The 18,422-nt window shown below is 41.5% G+C and overlaps 1 protein-coding gene across 1 annotated transcript; it reads right to left on the reverse strand.

Moving 5' to 3' along the window:
• Nucleotides 1-501: 501 nt before the first annotated feature.
• Nucleotides 502-17,826, reverse strand: CNPPD1 (cyclin Pas1/PHO80 domain containing 1). Its single transcript, XM_081314167.1, has 8 exons — nucleotides 17,493-17,826; nucleotides 10,659-10,761; nucleotides 9,044-9,125; nucleotides 7,310-7,430; nucleotides 5,919-6,047; nucleotides 5,145-5,206; nucleotides 4,389-4,506; nucleotides 502-2,092 (listed from the first exon to the last, which is right to left on the reverse strand). Exons 1-8 carry the CDS (start codon nucleotides 17,559-17,561, stop codon nucleotides 1,508-1,510), a joined length of 1,269 nt encoding a protein of 422 aa, XP_081170293.1. The 5' UTR covers nucleotides 17,562-17,826; the 3' UTR covers nucleotides 502-1,507.
• Between the last annotated feature and the right edge of the window lie 596 nt (nucleotides 17,827-18,422).

An 18,422-nucleotide genomic window follows, 5' to 3' on the forward strand; every position in this document is an offset into this window, starting at 1 on the left:
AATTCTTCTAGGACTACATATGCAGGTTGAGAACTTGCAGAAGCATTTTTTGCATAGGAATACATATCTGCATCCAGAATATTAGGGGAGTTAAGTGAATCACACTATATCTTTGAACAGCTTTGAGGCAGATTCATAAGGCTACTTTACTTCTGTATGTTTTAGCATAGACGTGTGAATACGCAAAATAGAACAGGGTGAGAATATTAGCTAAACTATTCTGCTACTTTTAGGAAGTACTGTAAAACAAAGTGTAAGATACCCAAGAGAGTAATGTTCAGTAGTAATATCTCTGAGCTATACATACCATTTAGAGCAGTGTTTTCTTAACCTTGACAACTTCAATTCCAAGAGTTGGCTGGCTGGGGAATTCTGGGAGTTGAAGTCCACACATCTTAAAGTTGCCAAGATTAAGAAACACTGCCTTAAGCCCCCAGAAAGAAAAGAAAGCAGCTGAGGGTACTGGATGAAGGTTTGATATTGTGAAACAAACAAAAGGGACAGAAACACACAAATACCTTTATTAGAAGAGATCCCATCTACAAATTACAGTGGAAAACTAATGCAGAAAAAAGTTGGAAGAAATTGGGGTAGGACAGCCTTTCTCCAGAGAGTTTGAATTATCACTCCCCTCAGCCATTGGCCATGCTAACTGAGGATCACAGAAAGTAGGAATCCAGCATATCTGGAGGCAATCTGCTTACTACAGGCAGTTATAAGAAAAAACCCGCCATCCTTCTACCCGCTTCTGTCACAAAAAGTGAAGGAGGCAGTGAAACACTCATAAATAAGACCAGGATTTCCAAACTATCCTTAGTCTTCCATACCCTAATTAACAGTACTCAGCGAGTGGCACCCCACCCTACCTTCGTCCTCATGTAACAGCACAAAACCTGCTTGGCTTTTAGGAAAACAACGGGTAGACACAGGCAGAGAACACGAGTAATGACTTTACATACTTGTTAATTATGTAATAATCACTGCTAATCTAAATTGTGTAGAGTTGCCGCTATTCACCACCATGGTAGCCAGATCCCATAGCTCTTACAGAGAAATGTACCTGGCAAATTGCTCCACAAATACAGCTAAGCTGGGAAGATTTATGGTGCCTGATGCAAGCAGTCCTGATATATGTGTCCTTATCCAATTCAGCAAGGAAGGACTCAGACCAGTCTCCAGTGCAAGTAACTGGCTTATATGAAATGGAAGAAGGGTTTATTAGACTTTGTGCTCCCTGTCCCAGTCTCAACACTTTAGATGAGATGTGTTCTTCCAATAAACCCCTTAAAGCTTTTTAAGCATCACTGTCAATTTCAGAGAAGATAAAAGATACTGAAGTGAAATTTAAAAAGGTAAGTGAGTTAATATCTGCTGCAATACAGTGTACCAAGTGCTTCGTTTCCATCTCTAGCCTTTCCTGCCTGGTGTCCCATGACTCTGATGTACCAAAGCATTTCTTATCAAGGTGTTCACCCCCTACATCTGAGCTACATCCTTCTTTCCAACCTTAACTAGGAAACATAAAAGTTTTCAACCTGCCAAGCTCTAAAGAAGCCTGCCAAGGACACTGTTGCAGTGCTAGAGGTTCTGGCCAGTCTTTGCAATTGGGAGACAAACGAAGGGGTCTGTCCCAGCATGAGCTGCTGGAGCAACAGGGAAGTCCAAAGTGAGTTGACTGTTGAGCAAAACGGGTGCAAGCTGTGTGGTTGGCTGTCATGCAGGAAGTGGGCTGTTGGCAGTGTGGGCAAAGCGAAGAGCTGATGGGGGCTGATGAATAGGATAACGCCTTAAGGACTTTGTCCCAGAGATACAGCACTGTAACTGAAACCCAACTGATTCCTCTCTGCTGCTTTTCATCTTGAAAGGTTTGATTCTCCACCCTGGGCCACGAAGGACAATATGGTGGCTCTTGTTTGCAATCCATATTCTGGGCTGAAGAGGAAAGAGGCAGACATGAAACCAGAGCATCTCTGGTGCTGGTAACAGCAGTAGGACCAGACCTTTTCACATGGATAGTGTGATGCATCACTGCAGCTGAAGCAAATACAGCAGCAACACCTGTCAGATATACCACACCAAGAATGCAGGCCAGCTATAAGAAGGGGGAAAAAGAAACCAGATTATGCACTGTTTTTAGTCTCAGAAATGGAGCAATCCATTGGATCAGAATATATTGTCCACTCCAATTACTTATCCCACTCCCTTTCAAATGCAGAAGGCTAGGAATTTGTAAACCAATAAAGGAAAAAAACCCCTCCATTATCTAGCAAGGTCAAGTCGGACAAATGCTGCTAGATATGCTAGTTTCTGAGTATTTATTGCAGAGTTCACACATATCATACTAAACCATAATGCAGTATATTTGGTTTAACTTTTAAACCATAATGCAGTATATTTGGTTTAACATGGATAGTCGTTGGGTCTTATTTAATAAATCTTGGTTGAACAAATCTTCATGTTTTGACCACTCTACTGTGGATTTTGTTTTTTTGCTTTATAAGTGTTTAACATTTTTTAAATCTGTCTGCATTAAGCCACCACTTTAAGGGCTTCTAAATTGAAAAATGGTGTAGAAAGTTAATAAAATCACAGATGAAATAAGACAGAAGGTTATCAAATTCTACCTAGTAAAAATCAGGACTGGGATACCTGGCTTCTTTGGATCAGTCAGAACATGTGACATTTGAAAGTATATACCGTATTTTTCGGACCATAAGACGCACTTTTTTCCCCAAAAGTGGGGGGGAAAACAAGGGTGCGTCTTATGGTCCGAAGGTGATCCGTATGGCCAGCCCCAACCTCTGCAAGTGGAGCACGAATCGGCACATGCTGAGAAACGCCGATCTCACGCTCCTGCAATCTGCCTCACTCGGTTTCAGCTTCCCTTGCTACAAGAGAAAGCAGGCTGAAACGGAGTGAGGAAGATTGCCAGGAATGCGAATCCGCTGATCTCGCGCTGCTGCAATCTCCCTCGTTTCAGCCTGCTTTCTCTTGTAGCAAGGGAAGCTGAAACCGAGCGAGGGAGTTTGCAGGAGCGCGAGATCGGCCGATTCGCATTTCTGGCAATCTCCCTCACTCCGTTTCAGCTTGCTTTCTGCAAGACAAAGCCGGGCCGCAGGGCCGCCTCCGCGGGTACTGCTCTAATGCAGAGAGGGAAGGACAAAGAGGGAGGGAAGGAAGGAAGGAAGGAAGGGACAGTGGGAGAGGGAGGGAGAGAGAGAAAGAGAGGGAGAGAGAGAGGAGAAAGAAATAGGGAGGGAGAGAAAGAGGAGAAAGAAGGAGAGAAATAGAGGGAAAGAGGGAGAGGAAAAGAGAGAGGGAGAGGAAGAAAGGGAGAAAGAGAGAGAAGGAGAAAGAAAGAGGGAGAGAAATAGAGGGAGAGAGAGAAAGGGAGAGATAGAGGGAAAGAGAAAAATAGGGAGAGAAAGAGGGAGATGGAGAGAAAGGGAGAGAGAGAGAGGAGAGAGAAAGAAAGAGGGAGGGGGAGAGAGGGAGAGAAAGAGAAGGAGAGAGAGAAATTAAATTAGTAACATGATTGTTAGGTGAATCTGGTTTCCCCACTAATTTTGCTTCTCAGAAGGTTGCAAAAGGCGATCACATGACCCTGGAACAATGTGACCATCATAAATATGAATCGATTGCCAAGCATCCGAATGTAAATCACATGACCCTGGGGATGCTGCAACAGTCATAAGTGTGAAAAATGGTCATGTCACTTTTTTCAGTGCCGTCGTAACTTTGAACAGTCACTAAGAGAATCATTGTAAGTCAAGGACTACCTGTACTTTATCATTTTTTTTCCTTTTTTGGTGGGGGGTCAAGTTTTTGACACCTTGCTATGTGACTGGTGGTACTCGGACATTGCCTTGTACTAAAAGTGGTACAATGGATGAAAAGGTTGAAAAGCCCTGTTTTAGTATACCGGTACTATTTGGTTCAGAATTTTTTTTTCTTGTTTGCCTGCTCTAAAAACTGGGTGCGTCTTATGGTCAGGTGCGTCTTATGGTCCGAAAAATACGGTAATGGTTATTCAAAGAAAATACAAAGAAGTTTGTCCTTGGAGGGTGCAGTCACAGAACCTTAATTCAATAGGTTATTGGTGAGGTTTCTGTCTCTCTAACACTCCCATCCCCACCTCCACAATTAATATCAATTCACAGTTTCTCATGGTCTTCTCTCTGGACAGTTGGGTAGCTAGCAAAACAAGCATCTTATCATTTTTACCCCAAGTAGACATAGCAGGGATCTCAGAATTAGGATCACTCTCTCCTTTGCATACCGCACCCTAAATAGCCTGTTGACCTGTCCCTATTTTTAACTATCTCATCTACAACCCCTTGCTCTCTTTGTCCCTCTCTTTTTCTCACTTTAGGCAATTTGGTTCCTACCTTGGCTACCTGCTGGTAGAATTGACCCAAAGCCTGCTGCCACAAAGTTTGCTCCAGTAGAACACACAGATCAGTGTAGGTGAACCAGCCACGTCTAATACCCTCCTTCTCAGCCACACTGTAGGAACAAAAAAAAAGGCAGAACCTTTGCTCAAGAACATCCCTACATAGTTTTTGATTTCTGGTGTCATCAGGCCAACACAAACAAATCACTTCCTTGTATTACAGTGACAGAAATATCCATGCTGCCATATTTGTCACTCCACTGCTAGCACTGATACAGTATAGCAACAGATCTAATTGATCTACAGTGCCAGTCAGTAAGATAACTCTCCTCACTTCACACACACGCACACAACCTCTCTCCAGTGGAACAGGAAAAGGAGTTTGCTTTGGAGAGGATTTTCAGAGCTGACTAGCTCACATGGACAGTACTTCCAATTTTTAGAACAAAACACATTCTGTTTCCAAAGTTCTGCAAAAATGTACATTGTACATTCTGATACATTGTGAAGTCACATGTGGGAAGACAGAAGAGTGGCTGAACGGCCTCACATCCAGTGGTCCTGAAATAATTCAAATAGTGGTTTCATCAAGGTCTTGTAGTCTAGCTATGGATACGGCAGAATATAAAGTCACTTTCTGGTCATATTCAGTCCATTTAGAATAGAAAGTAATTATTTTCCCAACCCACTCAAAGAAGTCCTTTCATGCCAGTTCTAGAAAAATGTTAGCATCTTGATCAAAAACACCTACCGTCCTTCCAGCCAGCTGAGCACTTCAAAAAACTCTTTGGGATCTGTAAAAAGGCTCCAGTCCTGTTGATAAGAAAAGAATGATTGAAACAGTGAGCTAAAATTGTTTTTCTATCTGCCTTTTACCGAGGCAGGGCTTCAATTTTTATATGAACAGTGCATGAAACATAAGCAGGAAGGATTGAAAGATGCTCCATACTAACTACATTTAAATGTAAAAATGTTCCCCACATTCAGTTTGGGTAGTGCCTCATAACAGCCATAGGTAGTGCTTTTATTTCTCACTTATTTTTATCCAACAAATTTTCAACTGCAGCTGGTGTGAGGTTCTGATCATGGAATGTCCTTCTATTTCAAATGGAAGAGAAATCCCTTAAGTCTTGCAGACATCTGGCTAAAGCCATTCATTTCACCAGTCTTTCAACAGATTATTTTGCTGGGATTTTGTTTTAAACAATACTGTCTGCTTGACAATTACTGTTATCGCTTTGGATTGTTGTTATAAGTATTTGGATTTCATTCATTCGTCAATCTGTTGCTCTAAATTTACTTACGCTTCACAGTACTAACTGAAATCTATATCTTGCATTTTAACAACAAAAAATCCAACATCTTTCATTCCATTATAATTACAGTTAAAACTCCTACAGCTTTGCCACTCTTAAAGTGCACACATTGTCTCGTGTCCTTTTAGCCTATTGATTTCTCCAAACTTTGGCTTAAAGTAACAAAAAATGTGCATCTCCCTCATATAACACATCTTTAGAAGTCTTACAATGGCACGGAGGAAATTCATCTCCAGCATATTTATAGTCTGTACATCCATCTTGCCTGCAGCGCCCCATTCATCGTTGAATACCTCTTCCTCTTCTCCTTCATCATAAAGGTACTTGCTGGCAACCATCTGAAAGCAACAGGAGGAGGGCTATATTAAAAGCACTGATCACTGTACTTTGCTTTAGTATAGTAATGGAATCAAGAAATTGCAATTTCCCCTATTTCTATGGTTGGAAGAAAACCCCAATCCTCAATTTCCAAATTCTCAGATATTTTGGGAGGTGAAAGAGAGGGAGAATGTTATAGTATAGATTTTTATAGTATAGATTTTAAAGCCAGCATAAAAAAATCAATACTAAAGCTTAGGTGAGAGAGACCAATTCACAAAACTAAATATCAGCAAGCATACAGATAAATTGTGATTGACCCGAAGCTAGAAAGATTAAGGGGAAGGTGGAGGGAGATTGTGACAGGCCTTCTGGAATGTATTATAAAATGAGAAAATATGGAAGTGGAACAATGATGGTTAAACATGGGGGAAAAAACAATATTTAAAACTAGATACATAGCACCAATTGATTTAAAGTTTTTACATCAGTAGAAATGTTGTTCAATAGATATCACAAATATAAGTTCAGTAATGCTTAAATATCATCCTATAGTACTTTAAAGTTCAGTATTTTCCATAACTATAGTAGTTTAAGGGACGCGGTGGCTCAGTGGGTTAGGACGCTGAGCTTGTCGATCAGAAGGTCGGCAGTTTGGTGGGTCGAATCCCGAGTGCCGCGTAACAGAGTGAGCGCCTGTTACTCGTCCCAGCTTCTGCCAACCTAGCAGTTCGAAAGCACGTAAAAATGCAAGTAGAAAAATAGGGACCACTACGGTGGGAAGGTAACAGCATTCTGTGCGCCTTTGGCGTCTAGTCATGCCGGCCACATGACCACGGAGACGTCCTCGGACAAGCGCTGGCTCTTCGGCTTTGAAACGGAGATGAGCACCGGCCCCTAGAGTTGGAAACAACTAGCACACATGTGCGGGGGAACCTTTACCTTTACCTTATAGTAGTTTAGGATCCAATACAAGTTTTCAGACTTTTTAAAAATATCATATCTTTATCAACTGGACCACCATATCTCCATGGTGAGAATGTTGTGAAATGATGATGTTTGGAAGGATCAAGACAGCTTGTAGTACAGACAAAAGAACCTGAACTGAACATTTTTTCATAGCGTTACAGTTGTATACATCTTGAGAAAAGACTCATTATAAAGTACATGTATCTTCTATTTTCTAAGATGATTAAATGTGTGGAGTTATATAAACAAACACACGTGCTCTCACACACAAGCATTCTGCTTTGCCTGCCTTCATCCCAACCCAATTACTCACCATGGAAATCAAGAAAAGATCAGAGGATGAGATCTGCTGTAGGTATTCAGGATCACGGTGCCGAAGTCGCTCGATGTAAACCAAGGCCAACATCATGGAGCAGGGAGAAATACAAGCTTCCCTAAAAGAAGCAGTATATTGCAAATTTCATTGCACAGGACTCAAATAGAGATCTTTCTTGAGGCCATTTTAGCTGCACAACCAAATACTATTAAAATTATGATATATTCTGCAACATTTAATGTGTGCCAGAGTGCCCACAGTAAAAAATGACAATAAAGGTTAGATTAGATTAGATTTATTGAATTTATATGCCGCCCTTCTCCCTAAGGACTCAGGGCGGCTCACAACAAAAAACTTTAAGGAACATGGAATACAAAATTTAAAAAAGAATTAAACAATAAATGTAATAGATACATGACAATTTAACTCAATAAAAGCCAAATTTTAAAAACATAGTCCAGACCCACTTGTTGGAATAACCAAGTCTTCAGGTCACGGCGGAAGGACCGAAGGTCAGGGGCCATCCGCAGCTCCGGAGGCAGTTCATTCCAGAGGGTCGGTGAGCCCACAGAGGCGGCTCTCCCCCTGGGGGTCGCCAGACGGCATTGCCTGGCCGACGGCACCCTGAGGAGGCCGACTCTGTGGGAGCGAACCGGGTGATGGGAGGTTGATAATGGCAGCAGGTGGTCTCGCAAGTACCCCAGGCCTAAGCCATGTAGGGCTTTAAAGGTTATTACCAGCACCTTGAATCACACCCGGAGGGCAACCGAAAGCCAATGCAGCTTGTGGAGGAGTGGTGTAACATGGGAGTATCGAGATACTTCCATAAGCACCCGCGCGGCCGCATTTTGCACCAGCTGAAGCCTCCGGGTGCACTCCAAGGGCAGCCCCATGTAAAGAGCATTGCCTGTCTAAAATAGCTATTGTGTATATTTATAAGCTCCACTCTTGAATGCTGATAAAAAGTGGAAACATTCCTGATTTGGATTTAAAACAATGAGAAATACTATCCTGATCACATTTTGTTTACTGCCTTCTTATAATTGGCTGTCATGAGAACAGAAGGATTCTTTATTCTGAACCAACATGCTTCCTCTTATGATTCAAACAAGTGTCTGAAAGATGTTGCAGCAAATATAGAAAAATTAGTTTGCTCTTTTGAAGGTCCCAAGAGCAATATGAAAAATCTCTTAGGATTTACAGCATTTTTTTCTATCATCTCTCACTAAAAATCTGTTGGCAAGGCCACCTTTTTACCTTCTGATCCAGTTAACTTTTTTTTCAAGCAGAAATTTCTAGAAAGAACTCTCCTATAGTAATTTTAACTATTCACAATTATAAGTAGCTATCATATAACAAGAGTTCCAGTTTGGTGTAGTGGTTAAGGTGGTGGCATAGAAACCAGGAGACTGTGAATTCTAGTCTCACTGAAGACACAAAGACTGGCTGGGTGACTTTGGGCCTATCACACTCTCTCAGCCAAACTCACATCACAGGATTGTTTTTGTGAGGCAAATAGGAGGAAGAAGCAGTACGTATGTTTGTAGCCTTTATTAAGTAATAAAGTTGGAATAAAAGTCTAATAAATAAATAAAGTATTTTTTTTCTTTCTAGTCATTCTTTCCCCACAATAAGAAAATATCTTTTTCCACAGCACTATTTTTTCAAAAGAAATAAACATGAATGAAAAAAAAAGTGGGCCAAAGGAGCAGAAGGAGAATTAGGCCATACCGGGAGACATGAGAAACATATTTCTTTTGAAGTCTCCTAATTGGACTAGGAGCAGCTTTCTGAAGTAATTCAACAGCAATATCTAGAACATAAAAATAGCTGACATCAATACAACGCAAAGAGATCCTTTTTCTCAAGCTGAGGAAATGCCTTGCTCAAACTTAACGGAAGTTAACATAACGGAACATCCGTTCCTGGAACGCTTCACTCTCTCTCCCTGTGTGTGTGTGTGTGTGTGTGTGTACGTGTGTGTGTGTGTGTTGAACCACACTTGATTAAAATTATTGTTCAAGAACGAGAGATAACAAATGCTGAGAAGGAATTCTAAACAGCCTCTCTCATGCTCACACTAGCAGTTTCTCATTTGGAGGTGGAGGGTGATAGTTTGTAAAAATTTCACACCCAAAATATTTCAAAACAAATCCTTTTGCACCTTTTCCCATTTGATTCCCCTCAAAAGCCTCTCAGACATAAGAAAGTTACAGGTAGATGTGTTACTAACAGGGGAGACGGTAAAGAAGAAAAAAGATACTTCTTCCACTATAGATTTGCATTTGTCAGATTTATTTTCTTTACTCCCAAACCTTGGTTTAAGTTGATTTACATCTTAAAGGCGTCTCTATAATTAATGAGACTTGTATCAAGTCTGTTGTTAGGACTTTGGTACTTGTCTGACTTAGAAGTATCCCAATCTCTGCAAGTTCTCCTTACAAAATTTATTACTATAAAAGCAATAATAACATCAAGATGTAGTGTTGAAAAAAGCTGTTTTGTTTTCATTGAACATTTTCTCTAATTTCAGTATTGATCAGGAACCTTGGATAGAAGCTGGAAAGCTATTTACTGGCTAAAATTAGGAATGTAAACAAAATTATAAATTTATTTTCAAGCTAAACAACAGGATCTGCTTCAATAGACTCTGCCAGAACAAAGATAAATACCTAATTTACTGAATATCATTTAGAAATAATTCATATAAATTTTAGGAAAAAAGCATATCTTTGGGGAATTACATATGAGAATAAATGTAATTGTTATATTTTTAAATGAAATAATAGTAACATATTCTGTTGGGACAGACTAAACTTTGATTGTTCTCTATCCTTTCATTCATTTAGTTCTTAGAAATGGGCAACTCATGATTAATTTCTAAATGCAGAATAAAATAGCATTAAGGAGAAAGCTATTCTTCTGTTCTTCATTTCATCTCTCTTATGTATACCCACTACCCATACCTGATCCTATACTTCATTTAAAATGAAAATCTTATGGCAAAAACCACTGAACTTTTTTTCTTGAACATTTTCCCATTTAGTTTATGGTACTTTCTATCAAGTGCTTGGGCCTAGCTGTGAAGTATTGCATATTTACAACATAATTCAGAGAACTCTTATATACTCGACTACCTTCTCAGATGTTTAACTAGCCCAGTAATGCTAACAAATGGGCAAAGCAAGGTGAGAATTCATGAACTCTTTTAAAAGTAAGCTACAATTTGACAGAATTGATTATATAGCCAATTGGGTGTATATGTGAAGATAAGCCTTGGTCCAATTTCCAATAGTGTGTAATCTTCTCCAGCATTTCATTTTTTCCTCTCTTAAACTAAACTCACCTGCAACTGGACTTGAGAGATTATCAAGGGCAGTGTCTTTATCCCAGCCATAGTAAAGTCGTTTACGTACACGATCACTCCACTGCTGGTGCTTAGGAAGGAACTGAAAAAAGAAATCCATAACTCTATAATACACAAAACACACCATCTTTCTCCCCACACCAATCACAAACAACCAAAGATTTCATTTCAATACATAAACATGTCCTAAGCACCTTTAGGAATATTATAAGCAACTTTCATCTTGTGACTTGTTCTTCAGAAAAATCTGCCTAGATCTACATTACTGAACCAGTTTGGTCTAGTGCAGGGGTAGGCAACCTCGGCTCTTTTATGACTCATGGACTTCAACTCCCAGAATTCCTCAGTCAGCATAGCTGACTTAGGAATTCTGGGAGTTGAAGTCCATGAGTCATAAAAGAGCCGAGGTTGCCTACCCCTAGTCTAGTGGTTAAGGCATCAGGCTAGAAAACAGGAGCCTGTGAGTTCTAAAGCCACCTTAAACATGGAAGCTGGCTGGGCCAGTCACTCTCTCAGCCCAACGCACATCACAGGGAAAAATAGGAATGAATATTACGTATTTTCCCTGTCTTGAGTTGTTTATCAAAATAACAGAAAGCGGGATAATGAAAAAATAAACACTGAGGCATGTAGAATTATACCTTAAGGGTCTTTTCAAACTTCCAAGGTGCAATTTCCAAAACTTTCATATACTGTATCCCTTCCCTCACGTGGTATCTCTAATCTAATTAACAATCCATTAAACCCAAGCCATTACACAAAGTTGCTTTTTTCATTTATTCTGTTCATATATATTCCTAAGCCTGTGTTATCTATTACATTAAGCCATAGTTTCTTAATCCTTTATTTATGACATCAACATATATTTATTTTTGTACATTTATATGCTGTAATACTACTGGCTTTTATTTCCTTACAGTCATTTAATTCTAACCAACTTTACAGTGAAAACAATACAACTTACGAAATATTGTATAGCTGGTTGGCTGATTTATTTATGAAATTTACATACCACCACACCATGGTTTACAGCAGTAAAACCAGTGGTGGGATTCAGCCGGTTCGCACCACTTTTTGTTGCCCAGGCCCAGAATGGACTTCCGGAAGTGGCATCAACATAGAGAACTGGTTGTTCCCATATTTGAATCCTACCACTGAGTAAAATTCAAAACCACTATATAATAAAACCAAAATAAACAGCAACATAACAATAATTACTTTTAGACTCTCATGAATTTACTCAATCACAAATATCTTGCCCTTGATTTTGCTCTCAGCAACAGCAAAATTATTTGTGTGGGGGGGGGGGAGGGCGCACATGTGCACACACACTTTCTAATTCCAATTAAATTATTTTTGAGGCTGCTCTCTTTAGCCGTCTTCAAGTTGGCCACTTATTTTGGAGGGGAAGCTCTCTTTTCTCTGTTTCTCTAAAGTCTGGATTTAAAAGATCAAAACATTTTTCCTCCAAAAGGAAAGGCTGGTGCCTGCTTGGAGGCATACAGTATTTCTAGTTTGAGATCAAGATGCTTATTCAAAATATCAGCAGTTAACATGACATGCAGCTGAAAATCTGCAGTATCCTGTGGCAGCAACACACTTGGTAAGGCAACCTTCACAATATCTTAACGTCGGATATAACTTAGAACTTCAGTGAATACTTTCTGACATACATTTTGGTCCTTTCAATGAGAATTAAACTTATACCTTTACTTCCATGTATGTACTCCACTAACAAAGTCAGACAACTTTCATTCAGATCAATTATATGCTCCCCCTTTTTCTTAATTTCACACACACACCACACACCTTTCTCCCTCTTTCAGTGCACATTCTATCATTTCTTCCTTTCTAAATTTCTAATTTCAATCCTCCATATGCCATTGTCATCAACAAATAGGTCCATAGATATTTGCCAAGAATAACGCTTATGTCATATGTCTACCTCAAGTATTCCCTGCTTGTTAGTTTTAGCATATTTTGTGCACATGCCACAAATGCCGACAAACCAAACCAAAATCTCTACTTCACTCTACTATACTCTAGATTCTCTAGAGATAAACAAGGCTGTAATATACTTGCTATTTATTGCACAGAGAAATTTTAAAAAACGGGAAGAATTAAGTAAGCAAGCATATATAAAAATACATGGCTTCCAACCAGTTTTTCTATTACTTTTAAAGGTAAATACTGCCAGCCCCTTTCTACTCTCTTAAGACTCCCAACAATTCTTATAAGCATTAGAGTAAAGGTGCACAATCTAGGATCTTGGATTCCCAGTGTTTTAGCAGGTCTTCCAAAGCTTTGATATGGCCTGGGGAGTCTCCCAAATGTTATTAAATTATAATTTTAGTGAATGGAGAATAATCTTCTTAAGTATTATTGTTGTTGTTGTTAGCTGCGAAGTCGTGTCCGACCCATCGCGACCCTATGGACAACATTCCTCCAGGCCTTCCTGTCTTCTACCATCTTCTGGAGTCCATTTAAGCTCACGCCTACTGCTTCAGTGACTCCATCCAGCCACCTCATTCTCTGTCGTCCCCTTCTTCTATTGCCCTCGATCTTTCCCAGCATTAGGCTCTTCTCCAGTGAGTCCTTCCTTCTCATTAGGTGGCCAAAGTATTTGAGTTTTAGCTTCAGGATCTGGCCTTCTAAAGAGCAGTCAGGATTGATCTCCTCTAGGACTGACCGGTTTGATCGCCTTGCAGTCCAAGGGACTCGCAGGAGTCTTCTCCAGCACCATAGTTCAAAGGCCTCAATTCTTTGGCGCTCAGCCTTTCTTATGGTCCAACTTTCACTGCCATACATTGCAACTGGGAAGACCATAGCCTTGACTATACGCACTTTTGTTGACAGGGTGATGTCTCTGCTTTTTAGTGTGCTGTCTAGATTTGCCATGGCTTTCCTCCCCAGGAGCAAGCGTCTTTTAATTTCTTGGCTACAGTCCCCATCTGCAGTGATCTTGGAGCCCAGGAAAACAAAATCTGTCACTACCTCCATTTCTTCCCCATCTATTTGCCAGGAATTGAGAGGGCCAGTTGCCATGATCTTGGTTTTCTTAATGTTAAGTTTCAACCCAAGTTTTGCACTCTCCTTCTTCACCCGCAACAAGAGGCTCTTTAGTTCTTCTTCACTTTCTGCCATTAGAGTGGTATCATCTGCGTATCTTAGGTTGTTGATATTTCTTCCGGCAATCTTAATTCCAACTTTTGATTCATCTAGCCCTGCCTTTCTCATGATGTGCTCTGCATATAAGTTAAATAGGCAGGGCGACAGTATACAGCCTTGCCGGACTCCTTTCCCAATTTTGAACCAATCAGTGGTTCCGTGTCCAGTTCTCACTGTTGCTTCTTGACCCGCATATAGGTTTCTCAAGAGACAAATAAGATGGTCTGGTACTCCCATCTCTTTAAGAACTTGCCACAGTTTGTTATGATCCACACAATCAAAGGCTTTAGCATAGTCAATGAAGCAGAAGTAGATGTTTTTCTGGAACTCCTTAGCTTTCTCCATGATCCAGCGTATGTTGGCAATTTGATCTCTAGTTCCTCTGCCTCTTCGAAATCCTGCCTGTACTTCTGGTAGTTCTCGATCCACATACTGCTGAAGTCTAGCTTGTAGGATTTTAAGCATGACTTTACTAGCATGAGAAATGAGTGCAATGGTGCGATAGTTTGAACATTCTTTGGCACTGCCTTTCTTTGGAATTGGAATGTAAACTGATCTTTTCCAATCCTGTGGCCACTGTTGAGTTTTCCAAATTTGCTGGCAAATTGAGTGTAGCACTTTTACTGCACTGTCTTTTAAGATTTTGAATAGCTCAGCTGGAATACTGTCACCTCCACTAGCTTTGTTGTTGCTCAGCTTTTCTAAGGCCCACTTCACCTCACATTCTAGGATGTCTGGCTCGAGGTCAGTGACCACATCATTGTGATTATCTGGGACGTTAAGCTCATTCTTGTATAGTTCTTCTGTGTAATTTTGCCACCTCTTCTTAATCTCTTCTGCCTCTGTTAGGTCCCTGCCATTTTGGTCCTTTATCATGCCCATTTTTGCATGAAACGTTCCCTTCATCTCTCCAATTGTCTTGAAAAGATCTCTGGTCCTCCCTATTCTATTGTTTTCTTCTATTTCTTTGCACTGTTCATTTAAGAAGGCATTCTTATCTCTTCTAGCTATTCTCTGGAATTCTGCATTCAATTGGGCATATCTATGTTTTTCTCCCTTGCCTTTCGCTTCCCTCCTTTCCTCAGCTATTTGCAAAGCTTCCTCAGACAGCCATTTTGCTTTCTTGCATTTCTTTTTCTTTGGGATAGTTTTGGTTGCTACCTGTTGTACAATGTCGCGAACCTCTGTCCATAGTTCTTCAGGCACTCTGTCTATCAGATCTAATTCCTTAAATCTATTTGTCACCTCTACTGTATATTCAACAGGGATATGATTTAATTCATACCTGACTGGCCTAGTGCTTTTCCCTACTTTCTTCAGTTTAAGCCTAAACTTTGCAAGGAGAAGCTCATGGTCTGAGCCACAGTCAGCTCCTGGTCTTGTTTTTACCGACTGTATAGAGCTTCTCCATCTTTGGCTGCAGAGCATATAGTCAATCTGATTTCTGTGTTGACCGTCTGGTGATGTCCATGTGTAGAGCCGTCTCTTGGGTTGTTGGAAAAGAGTGTTTGCTATGACCATCGTATTCTCTTGACAAAATTCTATCAGCCTGTGCCCTGCTTCATTTTGTACTCCAAGGCCAAACTTGCCTGTTATTCCAGTTATCTTTTGGCTTCCTACTTTAGCATTCCAATCCCCCATGATGATAAGGACATCATTTTTTGGTGTTACTTCTATAAGGTGCTGTAGGGCTTCATAGAACCGGTCAATTTCATCCTCTTCAGCACTGGTGGTTGGGGCATAGACTTGGACTACTGTGATATTGAATGGTTTGCCTTGGATTCGAACTGAGATCATTCTGTCATTTTGAGGATTGTATCCCAGTATTGATTTTCCTACTCTTTTATTGACTATGAAGGCTACTCCATTTCTTCTGAGGGATTCTTGCCCGCAGTAGTATACCTGATGGTCATCTGAATTAAATTCACCCATTCCTGTCCATTTTAGTTCGCTGATACCTAAGATGTCGATGTTCAGTCTTGTCATCTCTTGTTTGACCACGTCCAGCTTTCCTTGATTCATGGATCTTACATTCCAGGTTCCTATGGAGAAAAAATCTTTACAGCATCGGACTTTCCTTTCACCACCAGACATATCCACAGCTGAGCGTCCTTTCGGCTTTGGCCCAGTCGCTTCATTCTTTCTGGCGCTACTAGTACTAGCCCTCTGCTCTTCCCCAGTAGCATATTGGACGCCTTCCGACCTGAGGGGCTCATCTTCCAGCGTCATATCGTTTTGCCTTTTGGTACTGTCCATAGGGTTTTCATGGCAAAGATACTGGAGTGGGTTGCCATTTCCTTCTCCAGTGGATCACGTTTTGTCAGAACTCTCAGCTATGACCTGTCCGTCTTGGGTGGCCCTGCACGGCATAGCTCATAGCTTCATTGAATTACGCAAGCCCCTTCGCCACGACAAGGCAGTAATCCATGAAGGGGTAAGTATTATTAATTTTATTAATAATACTTTTTATTAATTTTAACTGAATCTAAGTGTAAATAAAATTTAAGGGAAATCAGTATTTGACTTGGTCATAAGGAATATGACAGAAGTCCAAGAAAAAGTTTCTTCACTTCTTTTGCATGGAAGTCTGTATCTTATGAGAACGTTTATAAATGCCAATAAGCCCTGTCAAGTGTGGGGAGGAGTCAGGTGCAAGCAACCATTACCCTCATGGATAAACTCAAGCAGAAGCTTTATTATTAATTACCTATTATTAGTTAGAAGAATCTAGCCCGACTGACTGCATTCCCTTGGGAATGGTCAGATAAGGCTTCAGGGATTCTGGGGAGGTCAGGCCTTTGCCACTTCCTGCAAAGCAAGGTGTCTAAGCTCATCCCGCTCTTAACACCTCCCTCCAGTCTAACTGGAGATTGTCAATGCCTTTTTTCAGTGGCAAAGCAATTGCAATAGTGTTAAGAAAATGCTGCACAAAGCAACAAGTTTCCCTAGGGTTTTGGGCTGATTCAAAACAAAACATTATTGAGTAAATTTCTGCACCACTGATTTATAGCATTTTCTAGAGTAATCCAGACCATCAAAATTATAGTAAACAGGCTTCATACTGAAGTCAAAAATGACTAAGTCTAGTTGATCCTATGAAGATGTGGAAAATGCCATCGTGAAGACCTGGCAAAGCCTCCTTCTCCACAACAGAATGTCCTCGTTTCTAAACACTTCAGGAGTTTAGCCCTTGTTATACCTCTATCCGATTATAATTTACATTTTATTCTTTTGATCTCTTATATTCTCAGTATAAGGAGGTAGGTGTTCAGGCTCTGAAATTTTAAGGAACGTCACAATTCACACTCCGTGTGAGCTTTAAAGGAATGGATTCGCTGATACAGAAACATTGTGTGTGTGTGTGGGGGGGGGAATGTAAACTGGGCTGAAAGGAGAAAATGAGTTTGCTGGTAGATCTCGGGGTGATCTAAAGCAGTTCAGTAGAGCTTTATCTCGGTTCCAGCAAAAAAAAAAAACAACTGACACGCCTTTCTGTCAGAATTCAAAGCAAGGGCGCGTCAACAGATCGATTATCGATCAGTAAAGAAAGGTAGCGACGACGCACAGGATGGAGAGGAAAGCTGAAGAACAAGAAATGGACAGCTTGGGGCGGGTTGGGCGAGAGTGACGACGAAGACAACTCACCGTGAACTCCTGGAAGCCGCTGAGGGAGAAAGCGCCCTCCTCGTCCAGAAGAAGCTTGTCTAGGTCCATCTCGATCGAGGAGCGCGAAGAGGCTTCGGCAGGCGACTCCCCGTTTCGAGCGGAGCGGCGATGGGACCCTGTCACTGCAAGATCTAGTTGCCTTCCCCCCCACCCCGCCGCCGCCGCCGCCGCCTCTGGAGCCCGGCTCCCCAGCGATCGGGCAGCTCTGGACTGAGCTGCACCTTCCAAAAGAAAGAAGAAGCCAGGCCCGGCGCGGCTTCTCGCCTTCCTCTTCCTGGGGCGGGAGAGGAGGCGGTCTTTCTGCGGCCGCTCTTCCAGGGCGCCAGCCAGACATGAAAGGCTTGGCGGACTGGTTGCAGGATGAGTTACGGAGCGACTGACGTTATAATTCCACCTCGGGTCCAAAGGAAACCCTCCGGGGAAGGGCGAGCTTTGCCTTGGGAAAGGGAAAACGAGCGGCTTCTTCGGAAAGCCTTGGCGCAGCGTGCAATTAGCCCCCGAGTCAGAGGCACAAGGTGGTGGTGGGTGGTGGTGGCGGTGGGGAAATGACTGCTGAGCTCCTACGCTCCGTCAGAGGACGGTCTTCTTATGACAGGGGGTCTTCAAACTTGCCCCTTTTACGACTTGTGGACTTCAACTCCCAGAATTCCTCAGCCAGGCATGCCTGGCTGAGGAATTCTGGGAGTTGAAGTCCACAAGTCGTAAAAGGGCCAGGTTTGAAGACCTCTGTCTTATGACAATCTGGAGCAGACGTCCGGGGAACAACAACAGAGGCATCTGCTACTCGGTTGCTTCGCCTCTCTACCTAAGTAGCAAATGCGTGAAGGGTCTGCGTGAGGGCGTGGGTGGGGGGGGAATCCTCCTTCACGTGCCGAAGGAGGGGGGAGGGATTCACGTGATTTGACTTTA

This window comes from Vipera berus (assembly GCF_964194415.1).
Source record: "Vipera berus genome assembly, chromosome: 1".
NCBI lineage: Eukaryota > Metazoa > Chordata > Lepidosauria > Squamata > Viperidae > Vipera > Vipera berus.